Source organism: Nerophis lumbriciformis, linkage group LG20 (assembly GCF_033978685.3).
Source record: "Nerophis lumbriciformis linkage group LG20, RoL_Nlum_v2.1, whole genome shotgun sequence".
Lineage (NCBI taxonomy): Eukaryota > Metazoa > Chordata > Actinopteri > Syngnathiformes > Syngnathidae > Nerophis > Nerophis lumbriciformis.
In genome coordinates, this window is record NC_084567.2 from 41,619,619 (window position 1) to 41,639,775 (window position 20,157).

Genomic DNA, 20,157 nt, shown 5'->3' on the forward strand with positions numbered 1-20,157 from the left:
AATTGACCACTAAATGGTAACACCCCAATAAGTTTTTCAACTTGTTTAAGTCGGGGTCCACTTAAATTGATTCATGATACGGATATATACTATCAGATATATACTATCACATATATACTATCATCATAATACAGTCATCACACAAGATAATCATATTGAATTATTTACATTATTTATAATCCAGGGTGTGGAGGGGGGTGCCGGATGTAAGTGTCAAAAAGACAGCCAAAAGAGTTTGATATGAGAATAAATCTAAAGTTAAAATATAGGGTAGAAATGCATCCATTTGCAGGAAATGTAGTCTTGATTTTCAAAATTGTCTTTCAAGGCTTGCATGTCTACATTAAAACATTCTTCTTCATACTGCATTAATATATGCTACTTTTAAACTTTCATGCAGAGAAGGAAATCACAACTAAAAAAATCACAAATTTTTTCATACGGTGTTGATGTGGAAATTTTTGCCTCGGCATTTTGATGGTGTGGACGTGTGGCACCGAATGGAGATAAGCGTCTCGACAGACGTCACAATATTTGAACAATGATGACGAAAACTGTCTTCTCTGTCGTGTCCGTGTGTCGAAAATTGTTATGCGCTTATTTTTTTATTAGATTTTGTGCGTGGCATAGATTTGCTATGCGCAGAGGACGCTTAAACAGTGCGCAATTGCACAGGCGAGCACCTTAGAGAGAGCGTTGCTCGCACGGCTGCGCTAGCATCACAGCTAACGTTAGCCATGCTGCTACCTCTCTGCTCGGGGAGGACGTATACCGTACGTATGTGACGTATGTCATGACAGTATGTGACGTGTGTAAGAAGGTGCACTTGCTGTCTGTGAGAGGGAGACACAGGAAAGAGTGAGAAGAGCCTGTCGTGTAATGCCTGCAGCTAAAAGCAACTGCGTGAGAATTGTGGATGTGTTGAAGGTGTGCTGGAAAATGCGGAACGGAAATTACGGAGCAGCAGAAAAGTGGAATGTATTATTTAAATAAGTGCGTTGGAAAACATGGACCGGAGTTTTTTTTAAAACTGGATCTGGATCGGCATTTTCCCATGCCTTGCCGATACGCAATTTTTGGCAAATATCGGCAGCCGATCCGATCCAAATATCGGATCGGGACATCCCTAACAATCACCAGATTCAACTAAGGCTACAGTATGTGCCACTGAGGGTGGGTGAGAAAAATAATCTTTGTGATTTGGGGCAGAAATAATTTAATTAACTAGTATGATCTGCCCGGGTATTTTTCTACACTTTCACTGCATTTATTGCACTTAAGATGTCCTGTGCTTCTCTCCTGCAAACAGAACAATCCACTTGTGCCTGAATTCAAACAGAAACTTCAACATTCCAAAACAGTCAATAAACAAGACGATTGCTTCAAATGTATATAACTGCTTATCTATTGTTGATATTAATCATATGTTTTTTTAGATGTCCACCCAAGAAGATTGAACTAACATAATAACCTTATAACATATTGAAATATATTTGATTACCGACTCCTTAGTGTTTGCTTTTTTCTTAGTGGCTGTTTATTATCAGTAATATCAAAGCAGATTTTCTGATACTGAGCAATGCTGCAAAATAAACACAGAGGAGCCTTCTTACTACACCTTGTATGGTCATGCTACTGTGTCCCGGCTGCCAAGCCTCACACCTACATCACACAAATCCAGAGCACGCAGACACAGTACAGTACAGTCCACCAAAGAATGTGCGTTGATATATGATATCATGTCTGTGTTTGCAGTATCAGACGTGCAGTACGGACGCTTGGACTCTAATGTGACACTGGCATGTGGGAAGTCACAAATTAAGTAAGGACCTTAAAATTGTTGCTTTTGTGCTGTTATGTTTGCTTTTGTGTTTTATAGCGGATGAGATGTTGACAGCTAATATAGACAGGCTTTTAGGCTCATGTCTTACCTCCGTCACTATAGAAAATCAAGCATTTTGAAGACAGATACAAATCATTTAATAAAATTGTTAATTTTTTTTTTTTTATTAAGACTTGTCCATGAAAAATATCACATTTACTCAACTCGTGGCCCCCACTCTAATACATGTTGCAGACCTGACACCTGTAAAACTGAAGTGTTTCTTTTAGGGCTGCAACAACTAATCGATTAAATCGATTAAAATCGATTATAAAAATAGTTGCCGATTAATTTAGTCATCGATTCGTTGGATCTATGCTATGCGCATGCGCAGAGGCTTTTTTGTAATATTTTTTTTTAATTTTAATTATTAATTAATTATTTTTTTTAATAAACCTTTATTTATAAACGTCAACATTTAAAAACAGCTGAGAAACAATAATCAAAACAAGTATGGTGTCAGTATGCTATTTTTTTTCAATAAAATACTGGAAAGGATAGAAATGTAGTTTGTCTCTTTTATCCGATTATTAATCGATTAATCGAAGTAATAATCGACAGATTAATCGATTATCAAATTAATCGTTAGTTGCAGCCCTAGTTGCTTTTAGGGTTGTCCTGATACCAATATTTTGATACCGGTATTGGTACCAAATTGTATTTTGATACTTTTTTTTAATAAAGGGGGCCACAAAAAAATGGCATTATTTTAACAAAAAAATCTTAGGGTACATGAAACATATTTTTATTATTGCAATTTAAGTCTTTATGTGTCCAGGGACATATTTCTTGAGTTTATAAACATAGTATAAATTAAAAAAAAGATTTTGTGATGCTAAAACATATCGATTTAATACAGTAGTAGTAGTAGTAGTATCGACTAGATACACTCTTGTACTTGGTATCATTACAGTGGATGTTTATTATTGCAATTTAGTTCGTAAATAAAATAGTAAACATACGAGAAAACGTGTCTTTTAGTAGTAAGTAAACAAACAAAGACTCCTAATTAGTCTGCTGACGTATGCAGTAACATCTTATGTCATTTATCTACATATTATTTTGTCAACATTATAAAGAACAAACTGTAAAAATAGATTAATAATCTACTTGTTCATTTACTGTTAATATCTGCTTATTTTCTGTATAAACATGTTCTATCTACACTTGTGTTAAAATGTAATAATCACTTATTCTTCTCTTATTTGATACTTTACATTAGTTTTGGATGATACCACACATTTGGGTATCGGTCCGATACCAAGTAGTTACAGGATCATACATTGGTCATAATTTAAGTCCTCATGTGTCCAGGGACGTATTTACTGAGTCTATAAACATAATATGAATTAAAAAAAAAACTAAAAATAATTTTGTGATGCTAAAATATATCGATTTTATACAGTAGTAGTAGTAGTAGTATCGACTAGATACGCTCTTGTACTTGGTATCATTACAGTGGATGTTTATTATTGCAATTTAGTTCCTAAATAAAATAGTGAACATACTAGACAACTTGTCTTTTAGTAGTAAGTAAACAAACAAAGACTCCTAATTAGTCTATGCAGTAACATATTGTGTCATTTATACACCTATTATTTTGTACACATTATGAGGGACAAACTGTAAAAAATAATTATTAATCTACTTGTTCATTTACTGTTAATATCTGCTTATTTTCTGTTTTAACATGTTCTATCTACACTTCTGTTAAAATGTAATAATCACTTATTCTTCTCTTCTTTGATACTTTACATTAGTTTTGGATGATACCACACATTTGGGTATCGATCCGATACCAAGTAGTTACAGGATCATACATTGGTCATAATTTAAGTCCTCATGTGTCCAGGGACGTATTTACTGAGTTTATAAACATAATATAAATTTCCAAAAAACTAAAAAAGATTTTGTGATGCTAAAATATATCGATGTACCGTAATACAGTAGTAGTAGTAGTAGTAGTATCGACTAGATACGCTCTTGTACTTGGTATCATTACAGTGGATGTTTATTATTGCAATTTAGTTCCTAAATAAAATAGTGAACATACTAGACAACTTGTCTTTTAGTAGTAAGTAAACAAACAAAGACTCCTAATTAGTCTATGCAGTAACATATTGTGTCATTTATACACCTATTATTTTGTACACATTATGAGGGACAAACTGTAAAAAAATATTATTAATCTACTTGTTCATTTACTCTTAATATTTGCTTATTTTCTGTTTTAACATGTTCTATCTACACTTCTGTTAAAATGTAATAATCACTTATTCTTCTCTTATTTGATACTTTACATTAGTTTTGGATGATACCACACATTTGGGTATCGGTCCGATACCAAGTAGTTACAGGATCATGCATTGGTCATAATTTAAGTCCTCATGTGTCCAGGGACGTATTTACTGAGTCTATAAACATAATATGAATTAAAAAAAAAACTAAAAAAGATTTTGTGATGCTAAAATATATCGATGTAATACAGTAGTAGTAGTAGTATTGACTATATACACTCTTGTACTTGGTATCATTACAGTGGATGTTTATTATTACACTTTAGTTCGTAAATAAAATAGTAAACATACGAGAAAACTTGTCTTTTAGTAGTAAGTAAACAAACAGAGACTCCTAATTAGTCTATGCAGTAACATATTGTGTCATTTATACACCTATTATTTTGTACACATTATGAGGGACAAACTGTAAAAAAATATTATTAATCTACTTGTTCATTTACTGTTAATATCTGCTTATTTTCTGTTTTAACATGTCCTATCTACACTTCTGTTAAAATGTAATAATCACTTATTCTTCTCTTCTTTGATACTTTACATTAGTTTTGGATGATACCACACATTTGGGTATCGGTCCGATACCAAGTAGTTTCAGGATCATACATTGGTCATAATTTAAGTCCTCATGTGTCCAGGGACGTATTTCCTGAGTCTATAAACATAATATGAATTAAAAAAAAAAACTAAAAAAGATTTTGTGATGCTAAAATATATCGATGTAATACAGTAGTAGTAGTAGTATCGACTAGATACGCTCTTGTACTTGGTATCATTACAGTGAATGTTTATTATTGCAATTTAGTTCCTAAATAAAATAGTAAACATACGAGAAAACTTGTCTTTTAGTAGTAAGTAAACAAACAAAGACTCCTAATTAGTCTATGCAGTAACATATTGTGTCATTTATACACCTATTATTTTGTACACATTATGAGGGACAAACTGTAAAAAAATATTATTAATCTACTTGTTAATTTACTGTTAATATCTGCTTATTTTCTGTTTAAACATGTTCTATCTACACTTCTGTTCAAATGTAATAATCACTTATTCTTCTCTTCTTTGATACTTTACATTCGTTTTGGATGATACCACACATTTGGGTATCGGTCCGATACCAAGTAGTTACAGGATCATACATTGGTCATAATTTAAGTCCTCATGTGTCCAGGGACGTATTTCCTGAGTCTATAAACATAATATGAATTTAAAAAAAAACTAAAAAAGATTTTGTGAGGCTAAAATATATCGATGTAATACAGTAGTAGTAGTAGTATCGACTAGATACGCTCTTGTACTTGGTATCATTACAGTGGATGTTTATTATTGCAATTTAGTTCGTAAATAAAATAGTAAACATACGAGAAAACTTGTCTTTTAGTAGTAAGTAAACAAACAAAGACTCCTAATTAGTCTATGCAGTAACATATTGTGTCATTTATACACCTATTATTTTGTACACATTATGAGGGACAAACTGTAAAAAATAATTATTAATCTACTTGTTCATTTACTGTTAATATGTGCTTATTTTCTCTTTTAACATGTTCTATCTACACTTCTGTTAAAATGTAATAATCACTTATTCTTCTCTTCTTTGATACTTTACATTAGTTTTGGATGACACCACACATTTAGGTATCGATCCGATACCAAGTAGTTACAGGATCATACATTGGTCATAATTTAAGTCCTCATGTGTCCAGGGATGTATTTCCTCAGTTTATAAACATAATATAAATTTCAAAAAAACTAAAAAAGATTTTGTGATGCTAAAAAATATTAATGTAATCATAGTAGTATCGACTAGATACGCTCTTGTACTTGGTATCATTACAGTGGATGTCAGGTGTAGATCCACCCATGGCGTTTGTTTACATTGTGACGCCGGTGAGCTATTGTATCCTCCTACGGTGTGTAGTGAAGCATGTTTAGCTATTCCTCGTCCTCCAGTGATAATGCTACTTATAAGAAACATACTTTTTTTGTGGATTAGGGATTTAGAAGTAGCTATGGACGTTCCTCTTCCTGAGGGTGTTTCAGTGTTATAACTTCACCTTTATCTTTACTTTTTAAGCCAAAATGCGTCCATTCTCCCTTTTCTGTCTACACACTGTGTCTGCTTGTAAGTACTCCGTGATAGTGCGGTACTTTTTTAGAGGCGGTATAGTACCGAATATGATTCATTAGTATAGCAGTGCTAGTACCGTACAACCCTAGTTGCTTCATTCTGTAAGCAAATGCTGCAGAACATGGCAAAGAACTAAAAAGACAGCAACATTTATCTAGCCAAAGTAAGGCCATAAGACAAAATGTAAAATGAAAATGCACTTAAACATACATTAAATGTGATTTCATTTATTTGTTTGTTTATTATTAATATGACTATTAATGATACATAATAGGACTGTCTCCTGTGAGCGAAGTCTTTCTAAACTTAACGTATTTCCTGGCAGCATACCCGCAGTGTGGCATCTGAATAACAGCTCAGCGTTGCCATGGCACCAAGTAACATCAAATGGATCCTTGGTCCTGCTGCACGTCACCCTTTCAGCCCAGGGCGACTACAGCTGCTATGACAACCGCGGGCTCCTCCTCCACGCCGTCAAACTCCGGCTGGGCCGTAAGTGTCTTTGTGTCTCGCCTGTGCTAATTAAGGATTTAATTCAGCAAGCCTGCAGCATTTTAGTCACTTTAATACTTTATTCAATGTTTTTTTTTTGACTTGATTTTGGCTATTTCTGATTAATTCACTTGCCATATAGATTTGTTCTTGTTAAAACACTAAGTCCTCAAGAGGAAACTGGCCTACACTTCCTGTGAGTGTCTCAAACAGGAAACGTCTCCCTAAGAGTCCTTCCTTTTGAGGGACAAGGTGCAAGATGACGGGAGTTTTAACATATTATTGGAGGACCCCGTTTCATTCTAGTGGTTTTATAACTGATGTGGACATTGGTGCTTACAGTATGCATTGTATCCTTTTTTTCCTCAGATCCCCCTGGGCTGCTGAGCATTTCCTGTCGACTTCCTAATCACACTTACATTAGCTGCTCCTGGGCGGAATCTGTAAATACCTCACTTGCAGTCCAGTACAACGCCTCCTTCAGGTACAATCCAACTATTGCAACAGAAGAATTGTATCTTTATCTTTGCCACACACACATTCACTGTACAAACATACATATACACATACATGTACATATACATTCACTGTACAAACATACATATACACTAGAGATGCGCGGATAGGCAATTATTTCATCCGCAACCGCATCAGAAAGTCGTCAACCATCCGCCATCCACCCGATGTAACATTTGATCAGAACCGCACCCGCCCGTTGTTATATATCTAATATAGACGATGCAAGGCATTAGTGAGGTTATAAAGCTTTTGCCTGTTAAAGAAAGGAGACTGATCCAATGCAGCACAGACATTCGCGTGCCACGCTGTCACGGCCCAGACGCACACCAGTGCGCAATCATATGGGAGCCGCGCTGAGCGCACCTCCAAGCGCGTCTCGCTGCCGGCGACGGCCGGGTGTGGGCCCGACGCTCCAGCGCCATCCATTTTCAGGGCTAGTTGATTCGGCAGGTGGGTTGTTACACACTCCTTAGCGGGTTCCGACTTCCATGGCCACCGTCCTGCTGTCTATATCAACCAGGGTGAGCCCCACCCCTTTCGTGAGCGCACTGCGCGCGGAGTGGCCCCTGTTACGCGCCCCCGGCAACAGGGGTGGCGGGCAGGTAAGATGCGCGGGCGGAGCGCGCGGAGTGACCCCTGTTACGAGCCCCCGGCCACGGGGGTGGCGGGCAGGTAAGCTGCTTACCTGCTGCGCGTGACGCCGGCCGCGGCGAAGGCGGACGAGGCGGGGTGTCGGTGCGGTGGGCGCGGTGGTGACCCTGGACGTGCGTCGGGCCCTTCTCGCGGATCGCCTCAGCTACGGCTCCCGGTGGGGCCCTCTCGGGGGAAGGGGCCTCGGTCCCGGACCCCGGCGAGGCGTCCCTTCTCCGCTCCGTAAAAGTGTCCATCTCTTTTTTTTTTTTTTCTTCTGTTGTGGCATATGCTGCAGGTGCCTGCTCGTTTTTCGTATGTGGGTAACAACATTTAACTATGTATATATATTTCCGAATTGGTTTAACTGCCACCCGCCTGAATCTATTTAAAATCTAATTTTTTTTTATTTCAACCGCCCGACCCGACCCGACCCGACCCGACCCGACCCGACCCGCGGATAAAATCTAATTTTTTTTTATTTCATCCGCCCGATCCGCGGATAATCCGCGGACTCCGCGGTTGTGCCCGCAAACCGCGCATCTCTAATATACACATAGGGGTGTAACAGTACACAAAAATTTCGGTTCGGTACGTACCTCGGTTTAGAGGTCACGGTTCGGTTCATTTTCGGTACAGTAAGAAAACAACAAAATAAAAATTTTTTGGTTATTTATTTACCAAATTTGCAAAATCTTCCACCAAAAATATTTTTCTTAGTGGAATATTTGACGTGAAGTAATGGGAACCTTGGATAGGTCAATAATTCATAATAACATTGATTTTGATTCACTATTATGTTTTGAGCAATGACAGTTTGAAAGAAAAGAAAAACAGCTTTGTTTTATTAGTCAACATTGCAACTTTTTCTAAATTACATTTAACCTTTAAGATTTTTTATTTCACTTTTGTTATGTTTTTGTTTATTTTAATAGTATTTTTTAGAATGTGCCGTGGGCCTTTAAAACATTAGCTGTGGGCCGCAAATGGCCTCCGGGGCACACTTTCGACACCCCTGCTATAGATAATAAAAAAATGAATGTGATATATCTATGGATAAAAAGCGACGTATCCACGTTTATCATAACTCTCTCTCTCTCTCTGTCTCTGCCCCTCCCTCACCAATGCTGCTGTTTGTTTTGTTTTTAACCCCTTCTTAACCCTGAACGTACATTGAAAATACACGCAACCCAAACTCAAAATGCCGGACATTTGAGGCATTTAAGAAACTCCGCCCTGACAGCTCCGCAAAAGAGGACATGTCCGGTGAAAAGAAGACGTATGGTCAGTCTATCCTAGCCCGTTAGCTGCTAGCATGCCGTGTGTTGTGCCTCGGTGTGCATTGTTTACACAACGTGCGTTACGCTACTTAATATGTCCGTGTGGAAACTCGTTCGGTACACCTCCGAACCGAACCGGAACCCCCGTACCGAAACGGTTCAATACAAATACACGTACCGTTACACCCCTATATACACATACTGTACATATACATTCACTGTACAAACATACATATGGACGAGCCCCCAAATTGTTGCATTTTGGACCAGTTGTTCCTCCCAGGGAATTCAAGTCACAATTCGCTCCCAAGTTCTTTCCGACACTTAAAGCTGAGTTGAAAAACCACCAGAGACAGAATAGGTATTTTGTTGTATATTCTCAAAGCTTTGCCAATATACATTGATTGAGACCAGTCTAACCCTAGAACATTCTATTGCGCCTCCCAAAATGGTCTGTCTTCCCGATCCCACCACCCTCTCTCTCGTCCCACCTCTGTAGACAAAACAAATGCTAGTCAAAACACATTCCAAAGAACTCAAGGTTAACACACACAGTACACTTGCTGACAGAGCATCAAGAGAAGAAATGGAAAACACGAGCTGTTTTCAAATATGACAAAGAAATGGAAGAAGTACAACTTAAGTTCGGATATATGTAAATATCTGCCTCCGACAATATACACATACATGTACATATACATTCACTGTACATAAATACACATACTGTACATATACACTCACTGTACAAACATACATATACACATACATGTACATATATAAGTACATATACACTCATGCATATAATCACGTTTCATCAAACATGTATTGACGTTGTTTCCCTAGGGCAGGGGTCGGCAACCTAAAATGTTGAAAGAGCCATATTGGACCAAAAATACAAAAACAAATCTGTCTGGAGCCGCAAAAAATTAAAAGCCATATTACATACAGATAGTGTGTCATGAGATATAAATTGAATTAAGAGGACTTAAAGGAAACTAAATGAGCTCAAATATAGCTACAAATGAGGCATAATGATGCAATATGTACATATAGCTAGCCTAAATAGCATGTTAGCATCGATTAGCTTGCAGTCATGCAGTGACCAAATATGTCTGATTAGCACTCCACACAAGTCAATAACATCAACAAAACTCACCTTTCATGCACAACCTTAAAAGTTTGGTGGACAAAATGAGACGGAAAAAGAAGTGGCATAAAACACGTCCTAGAAAGTCGGAGAAAGTTATACATGTAAACAAACTACGGTGAGTTCAAGGACCGCCAAAATTAGTAAGACAAAACGGCGCTCACCAAATACTCGAATCAGTGAAGCGTGTTTAGTATAAACAGTGTGCTTTGTAACAATCGGGGAGGTTTGTGTCATGTTTGTCCTCCTACAGAAACCATATTAAAACAAAAAATAGATTTTTTCCCGTCATCTTTTTCCATTTTTCATACATTTTTGAAAAAGCTCCAGAGAGCCACTAGGGCGGCGCTAAAGAGCCGCATGCGGCTCTAGAGCCGCGGGTTGCCGACCCCCTGCCCTAGGGGAAACTGGGTAACACATGGCACACTGACAAAGCTTAACCAATTGTTACTATAACAATCTACAAGGTTAATATAGTTGGCTTCTCTTTCTTATCTACTTTCTTTTGTATTTCAAGTTATCATTAAGTATATGTATTGTTGCATTTGAACAACTGTATTGTTGATAATAGAGATAATTAGGGCCCGCATGGCCCATTGTATAAGGACTACCAAAGGGAGTCCTTATGCAATGGGACATAAGGACCTATTGAATTTGTAAGGTTTTATTCTTTATTCTTTATTCTTCCGCCGCCACATTAAACTGTAATTTGACCCACTTAACATGCTTCAAAACTCACCATATTTGACCCACACATCAGGACCTGCAAAAATTACCTTTTTAAAAAAAAACCAAACCTCAAAACTCAAAATTGCGCTCTAGCGCCCCCTAGGAAAAGAAAAAAAAACTAGGCTGCCTATATCTCCCACTAGGAAGATCGGAGAGACATGAAACAAAAACCTGTATGTAGGTCTGACTTAGACCTAGTTTTCATAATTGTATATCATCGGGAAAAAATCAACAGGAAGTTGGCAATTCCCCCTTCAAGACAAAAAAGTACTAAAAACAGTCACTTTTGCCTCTTTGAGCTGTAATTTGAACACGCTTCAAAACTCACCAAACTGAACGCACACATCAAGAATGGCAAAAATTGTGATCTAATAAAAAAACCTAACCCCAAATTTAAAAATTGCGCTCTAGAGCAATTTTTGAATAAAACGTAGAAAAAACTGCTCCTCGGAAGAAAAAAATGACAAAACTGCCTGTAACTCCCACTGGGAAGGTCGGAGAGACATGAAACAAAATCCTCTCCGTAGGTCTCACTTAGACCTACATTTCATAAATTGACAACCCCCAGCAAAAATCTACAAGAAGCTTGCTATTCCCCCTTCAACACAACATTTTTGTAAAAACCGGTCACCTTTCTTCAAACATTATCTCCTCTGAGCGTGTTTGTTGTTTCGGCTTCAAACTAACACAGGAGAGAGATTGAACCCTTTTGATTAAAAGTTATCGAAAGAGTTTTAATACCGGCTCCGATTTTGATTTTATGACCCTTCAAAGAGCCGCTGCGCTGATGCTGCTGTTTTTTCAAGAAGGCTGCTTAAAAGCAGGAAGCACCAGCGTGCCCACACAATGCAGACAAGGTAGGTACACTAGACAAAAGTATTGGGACAATTCGGACTAAAAGTAGACAAAAGTATTGGGACACTTATGACGAAAACTGAACAAAAGTATTGGGACACTTAGGACTAGCACCTGCCAAATACGCGGGCCCGACCAATGCTGCTTGCAGCTTTAATTATTATTGATATTCATTATCAATAGTGATATTTCTATTGGTATTTGTATTGCTCCATTTGTAGTGTAATAATGCTCATTGTCATTTCTGTGTTATTTATTTCACTAACTGCTTCTTTGCTATCACTTTTACTATCATATTTGTACATATCCTATTTGCTGATGTTGCTATATTGTTGTTGTTGTTGTTGTTGTTGTCTCTCTGTCTTATCCCCCTCTTGTCCCCACAATTTCCCCCTCTGTCTTCCTTTTTTTTCCTCTTTCTATCCCCTCCTGCTCCGGCCCGGCTAAAAAAAACAAACAAAAAAATTAAAGCTGCAAGCAGCATTGGTCGGGCCCGCATATTTGGCAGGTGCTAGTCCTAAGTGTCCCAATACTTTTGTTCAGTTTTCGTCATAAGTGTCCCAATACTTTTGTCTACTTTTAGTCCGAATTGTCCCAATACTTTTGTCTAGTGTACCTACCTTGTCTGCATTGTGTGGGCACGCTGGTGCTTCCTGCTTTTAAGCAGCCTTCTTGAAAAAACAGCAGCATCAGCGCAGCGGCTCTTTGAAGGGTCATAAAATCAAAACCGGAGCCGGTATTAAAACTCTTTCGATAACTTTGAATCAAAAGGGTTCAATCTCTCTCCTGTGTTAGTTTGAAGCCGAAACAACAAACACGCTCAGAGGAGATAATGTTTGAAGAAAGGTGACCGTTTTTTACAAAAATGTTGTGTTGAAGGGGGAATAGCAAGCTTCTTGTAGATTTTTGCTGGGGGTTGTCAATTTATGAAATGTAGGTCTAAGTGAGACCCATGGAGAGGATTTTGTTTCGTGTCTCTCCGACCTTCCCAGTGGGAGTTACAGGCAGTTTTGTCATTTTTTTCTTCCGAGGATCAGTTTTTTCTCCGTTTTATTCAAAAATTGCTCTAGAGCACAATTTTTAAATTTGGGGTTAGGTTTTTTTTATTAGATCACAATTTTTGCCAGTCCTGATGTGTGCGTTCAGTTTGGTGAGTTTTGAAGCATGTTAAGGGGGTCAAATTACAGCTCAAAAAGGCAAAAGTGACTGTTTTTAGTACTTTTTTGTCTTGAAGGGGGAATTGCCAACTTCCTGTTGATTTTTGCCCGAGAATATACTATTATGAAAGTTAGGTCTAAGTCAAACCTACATAGAGGTTTTTGTTTCATGTCTCTCCGACCTTCCTAGTGGGAGTTACAGGCAGTCTAGTTTTTTTTTTTCCTAGGGGGCGCTAGAGCGCAATTTTGAGTTTTGGGGTTCATTTTTTTTATTAAAAGACAATTTTCGCAGGTCCTGATGTGTGGGTCAAATATGGTGAGTTTTGAAGCATGTTAAGTGGGTCAAATTAGTGCTCAAAGAGGCGGTGGAAGAATAATAATTAAAGCTGCAAGCAGCATTGGTCGGGCCCGCGTATTTGGCAGGTGCTAGTCCTAAGTGTCCCAATACTTTTGTCTACTTTTAGTCTGAAGTGTCCCAAGACTTTTGTCTAGTGTACCTACCTTGTCTGCATTGTGTGGGCACGTTGGTGCTTCCTGCTTTTAAGCAGCCATCTTAAAAAAACAGCAGCACAGCAGCATCAGCGCAGCGGGTTTTTGAAGGGTCATAAAATCAAAACCGGAGCAGATATTAAAAATCCCATCTATACTTTTAATCACAAGGGTTCAATCTCTCCCCTGTGTTAGTTTGAAGCCGAAACGACAAACGCGCTCAGAGGAGATAGATTTTGAAGAAAGGTGACCGGTTTTTACAAAAATTTTGTTTTGAAGGGGGAATAGCAAACTTCCTGTTGATTTTTGCTGGGGGTTGTCAATTTATGAAATGTAGGTCTAAGTGAGACCTACATAAAGGTTTTTGTTTCATCTCTCTCCGACCTTTCCAGTGGGAGTTACAGGCAGTTTTGTCAGTTTTTTCATCCGAGGAGCAGTTTTTTCTGCGTTTTATTAAAAAATTGCGCTAGAGCACAGTTTTGAGATTTGGAGTTAGGTTTTTTTATTAGATCACACTTTTTGCCAGTCCTGATGTGTGCGTTCAGTTTGGTGAGTTTTGAAGCATGTTAAGGGGGTCAAATTACAGCTCAAAGAGGCAAAAGTGACTGTTTTTAGTACATTTTTGTCTTGAAGGGGGAATTGCCAACTTCCTGTTGATTTTTGCCCGAGGATATACAAAGTTAGGTCTAAGTCAAACCTACATAGAGGTTTTTGTTTCATGTCTCTCCGACCTTCCTAGTAGGAGTTACAGGCAGTCTAGTTTTTTTTTTTTTCCTAGGGGGCGCTAGAGCGCAATTTTGAGTTTTTTTTTTTTTTAATTTTTATTAAAAGACAATTTTCGCAGGTCCTGATGTGTGGGTCAAATATGGTGAGTTTTGAAGCATGTTAAGTGGGTCAAATTAGTGCTCAAAGAGGCGGCGGAAGAATAATAATAAAGAAAGAATAAAACCTTACAAATTCAATAGGTCCTTATGGCCCATTGTTAGGGCCCGCATGGCCCTCGTCTTATATGAGTGTTTTATCTTTTTATCTTTTTATTTTTATCTTAAACATGTGTTTTTTCTATTTCAAGGGGCACCGGTCAGGAGTGGCAGCCATGCCTCATGGACACTGTCCACCAGAACTGTTATGTGGATCACCCATCCTTCTGGCAGACCATTCACACCCTGAGAATCACTGCCACCAACGTCCTCGGGTCTGAGACCACATTTGCCCGGTTTAAGTTAGACAAGCTCTGTAAGTACTTCTTGTGAAGAGGCATTGAAATATTTTTGTCGTCATCCACTTGCAGTACTGCTGTATATAACTCATGTTATCCGGATGTCCTTTATACTGTGATGTTGAAAAAAAACAACAAGCATTTCAGGGCACATGCGATTTTTACTACAGATAATTGTTTCAGACTCTTATTCTCTACAGTCAGACATGCACACCATGTAATATTTCTACGTTGAAAGATTTTGACACTTACCGTATTTTTCGGACTATAAGTCGCAGTTTTTTTCATAGTTTGGCCGGGAGGTGCGACTTATACTCAGGAGCGACTTATGTGTGAAATGATTAACACATTAGCGTAAAATATCAAATAGTATTATTTAGCTCATTCACGTAAGAGACTAGACCAGGGGGGGGTGTATAATGTATCCCGGAAGAGTTAGGGCTGCTTGGGATTCTGGGTATTTGTCCTGTTGTGTTTATGTTGTGTTACGGTGCAGATGTTCTCCCGAAATTTGTTTGTCATTCTTGTTTGGTGTGGGTTCACAGTGTGGCTCATTATTACCGTATTTTCCGCACCATAAGGCGCCCTGGGTTATAAGCCGCGCCTTCAATGAACGGCATATTTCAAAACTTTGTCCACCTATAAGCCGCCCCGTGTTGGAAGCCGCATCTAACTGCGCTAAAGGAATGTCAAAAAAACAGTCAGATAGGTCAGTCAAACTTTAATAATATATTAAAAACCAGCGTTCTAACAACTCTGTTCACTCCCAAAATGTACGCAAATGTGCAATCACAAACATACGTATATCAACATGGACAGAGCTGCGTGAAAAAAGCCACCCGGCCTCTTCGCGTAAACTTACCTTAACCACTCGCTCATCTTTTCTTCATCCATCCATCCCTTCGAGTTAGCTTTTATGATGACGCCGGCTGGAAAGGTCTCTTTTGGCAAGGTCTTCCTTTTGAATATCACCATGGGTGGAAGTTTCTGGCCATTAGCATGGCAAGCTAGAACCACAGTGAAGGATGACTTCTCATTCCCTGTGGTGCGAATATTCACCGTACGTGCTCCCGTTGTATCCACAGTGCGGTTCACAGGAATATCAAAAGTCAGTGGAACCTCGTCCATGTTGATAATGTTCTCTGGCCGGATCTTTTTTTCAGCTATCTTGTTTTTACAATATGCACGGAAAGTAGCCAGCTTTTCTTGAAAGTCTTTAGGCAGTTGCTGTGAAATAGTAGTCCGTGTGCGGATGGAGAGATTGCGTCTTTTCATGAACCGGAAACCTGTCGCTTAGTAGGAGCCATTTTGTGGTCTTTACAGATGTAAACACACAAAGGAAATGAAACGTAATATCCGCGCGCTTCTTCTTCTTCTTCTACGTGGGCGGGTGGTTGCTTACAGTAGAAGAAGAAGCGCTTCCTGTTCTATGGGGGCGGGTGCTTACCTTGGCGGTTGCTTGCGTAGAAGAAGAAGCACTTCCTCTTCTACGGGGAAAAAAGATGGCGGCTGTTTACCGTAGTTGCGAGACCGAAACTTTATGAAAATGAATCTTAATATTAATCCATATATAAAGCGCACCGGGTTATAAGCCGCACTGTCAGCTTTTGAGTAAATTTGTGGTTTTTAGGTGCGGCTAATAGTGCGGAAAATACGGTATGTGTAAAAAAGCTGCTTTTATGTCACTGCATGTTGCATGTGTGTGATATTATGCACAGGTGAAGACGAGATGAAAACAATCCTTATTTTTTCTCATAGTTCAAACTAGCGCTTTACTCAATGTCTAAATACGTACTGCAAAACCCCGCGAACAGAGGCATCCAGAACTGCGTGAACTTTATGATTTGATGCTTTGGCTTTGTTTAACACGGGTGTCCAACCTTGTAAGACCATTTATACCATACTTGCCAACCCTCCCGGATTTTCCGGGAGACTCCCGAAATTCAGCGCCTCTCCCGAAAACCTCCCGGGACAAATTTTCTCCCGAAAATCTCCCGAAATTCAGGCGGAGCTGGAGGCCACGCCCCCTCCAGCTCCATGCGGACCTGAGTGACGTGTTGACAGCCTGTTCTCACGTCCGCTTTCCCACCATATAAACAGCTAATGATCGAGGGTGAGTTCTTGGTTTCTTATGTGTGATTATTGTTAGGCAGTTTCATTAACGTCCTCCCAGCGCGGTAACAACACACAACAACAGCGTCTACCGTAAAGCAGTTTGTCTGCCGTAAACAGCAATGTTGTGACACTTTTAAAGAGGACAATACTGCCATCTACTGTACATGCATATGTGACCCACCCATAATGTGTCACATTTTCGTGTTGATTTATTTATTTTATTTTGTGGTTTGAATTCGTTTTTGGAGCTGTCATTACAGATTTATCAGTATTCACATTGGGCAGTAGGGCGTTTCTTCCCAATTGAATGCTATCACCTGCAGACCGGAAGTGTCTTGTCATTCTGATGAGCGCGACCAATCTGTGAGCAATTGAAACGTCCTGTGTGCTTTTTCCTCCTGTATAACAGGTTAGTTTTGGTGAATCAACTCACTGAATAATATCCATGTGATCTTTATAAGTTTAAGTACACATTCTGATGGTGGAGCCTAACTCTAAAGTGTTTGTGAGTTGTAGTTTGTATTTGTGAATGAATCCAGTGCACGGCTGCAGTAATCAATACAAAAAGGCGACGTGAGTGCGCAATGTTTATATAGGAACTTCTGATTCTAATTCAGACTCCCAAATTAGAGGTCCCGTTTTCTTATTGATTTTATAATGTATATTTTTATAATGTGTGTGTTCTTCCGCCCGATTGTAGCTGAGATAGGCTCCAGCGCCCCCCGCGACCCCAAAGGGAATAAGCGGTAGAAAATGGATGGATGGATGGGTGTTCTGAAATAGTGACAGAGAATAGAACAAGGATGGACAATTCAACCCTTAACTCAACAATGAGTAGATGAGTGTTATGTGTTTGTGTATATGTGTAAATAAATGAACACTGAAATTCAAGTATATATTTTATTTAATTATTTATATATATACTGTGTATATATATATATATGTGTATATATATATATATGTAATAATATATATATATATATATATATATATATATATATATATATATATATATATATATATATATATATATATATATAGCTAGAATTCACTGAAAGTCAAGTATTTCTTATATATATATATCTTAACCACGCCCCCAACCACGCCCCCCGCCCCACCCCCCACCCCCCACCTCCCGAAATCGGAGGTCTCAAGGTTGGCAAGTATGATACTCCCGTTTTCTTATTGATTTTATAATGTATATTTTATAATGTGTGTGTTCTGAAATAGTGACAGAGAATAGAACAAGGATGGACAATTCAACCCTTAACTCAACAATGAGTAGATGAGTGTTATGTGTGTGTAAATGTGTAAATAAATGAACACTGAAATTCAAGTATTTCTTTATATATATATATATATATATATAAATATATATATATATATATATATATATATGTGTATATATATATATATATATATATATATATATATATATATTTATATGTAATAAAATATATATATGTATATAGCTAGAATTCACTGAAAGTCAAGTATTTCTTATATATACATATATATATATATATATCTTAACCACGCCCCCAACTACGCCCCCCACCCCAACCCCGACCACCCCCCCCCCCCCCCCTCCCGAAATCGGAGGTCTCAAGGTTGGCAAGTATGATTTATACACCAGAAAAGACTAAATTCACCATAAATCCCCTTTAAGAATTTCCTGTGTTGATGAATATATTCTCAAAATGGACTTGCTTTTGTAGTTAATATGTTTTAATGAGCAGAAGATGCATCTTCAGTTTATGTCGTAATTTGCTTTAATATGACACTATTTTTATCCTAAAAGCCTCTGGTATTACCGTTAATAATTCTAAGAATTATTTTTGACAAAAAAGCTTCCCGATACAAATACTAGTACATGGTAAAAGCACCAGAAGTAACATAAAAAGAAAAAAAGCAGAAATTCCAAGAAAATGTATCTCTTTCAAGAATGTGTTCAGTTGTTTCTAACGCAAATTAAATGATTCATTTTTCTCTGTCCTTGCAGTGAAACCCGACCCTCCAGAGTCTGTGTTGGTGAAGGAGGTAGAAGGCCACCCCAAAAAGCTGAATATCTCATGGAACTTTCCCTTCTCTTGGCAGAGATATGACGCTTTTCCCCTAATGTTTCACATTAGATACAGACCACATGGATCTCTTTACTGGTCCGAGGTCAGTGTCTATTTCTGTACATACACTAGAGTCTTGAGATACTACACACCAAACCTATTTATACACATTATGTTTACAATCACTTCCATAAATGATCCTATTTCCTATTAGACAAATAAAGCTTGAGCCGCATATGACAAAAAACTTACTGTAATGTTTGAATGCATCCATTTACTCATTAAAGTTGGATAATTTGCATTCTTACATGCATCCAATGCAGATCAAAAAAATGAATTATAATACTTAATTAAAGCTGCAAGCAGCGTTGGTCGGGCCCGCGTATTTGGCAGGTGCTAGTCCTAAGTGTCCCAATACTTTTGTCTACTTTTAGTCTGAAGTGTCCCAAGACTTTTGTCTAGTGTACCTACCTTGTCTGCATTGTGTGGGCATGTTGGTGCTTCCTGCTTTTGAGCAGCCATCTTAAAAAAACAGCAGCGCAGCAGCATCAGTGCAGCGGGTCTTTGAAGGGTCATAAAATCAAAACCGGAGCAGGTAATTAAAAGCTGTTCTATACTTTTATACACAAGGGTTCAATCTCTCTCCTGTTTTAGTTTGAAGCCTAAACGACAAACGCGCTCAGAGGAGATAGATTTTGAAGGAAGGTGACCGGTTTTTACAAAAATGTTGTTTTGAAGGGGGAATAGCAAACTTCCTGTTGATTTTTGCTGGGGGTTGTCAATTTATGAAATGTAGGTCTAAGTGAGACCTACATAGAGGTTTTTGTTTCATGTCTCTCCGACTTTCCCAGTGGGAGTTACAGGCAGTTTTGTCATTTTTTTCTTCCGAGGAGCAGTTTTTTGTGCGTTTTATTCAAAAATTGCTCTAGAGCGCAATTTTTAAATTTGGGGTTAGGTTTTTTTATTAGATCGCAATTTTTTTGCCAGTCCTGATGTGTGCGTTCAGTTTGGTGAGTTTTGAAGCATGTTAAGGGGGTCAAATTACAGCTCAAAGAGGCAAAAGTGACTGTTTTTAGTACTTTTTTGTCTTGAAGGGGGAATTGCCAACTTGCTGTTGATTTCTGCCCGATGATATACAGTTATGAAAACTAG

The 20,157-nt window shown here is 38.2% G+C and overlaps 1 protein-coding gene across 1 annotated transcript in view; it reads left to right on the forward strand.

Annotated features, from left to right (window-relative positions):
- The window catches only part of il11ra (interleukin 11 receptor subunit alpha), a 160,116-nt gene that overhangs the window by 110,659 nt on the left and 29,300 nt on the right, over positions 1–20,157 (forward strand). The window contains exons 3-7 of the mRNA XM_061980910.2: positions 1,756–1,822; positions 6,636–6,802; positions 7,172–7,286; positions 14,681–14,844; positions 18,945–19,108. Coding sequence (XP_061836894.2) covers positions 1,756–1,822; positions 6,636–6,802; positions 7,172–7,286; positions 14,681–14,844; positions 18,945–19,108 — 677 coding nt within the window. The remainder of the gene's footprint in view (positions 1–1,755; positions 1,823–6,635; positions 6,803–7,171; positions 7,287–14,680; positions 14,845–18,944; positions 19,109–20,157) is intronic.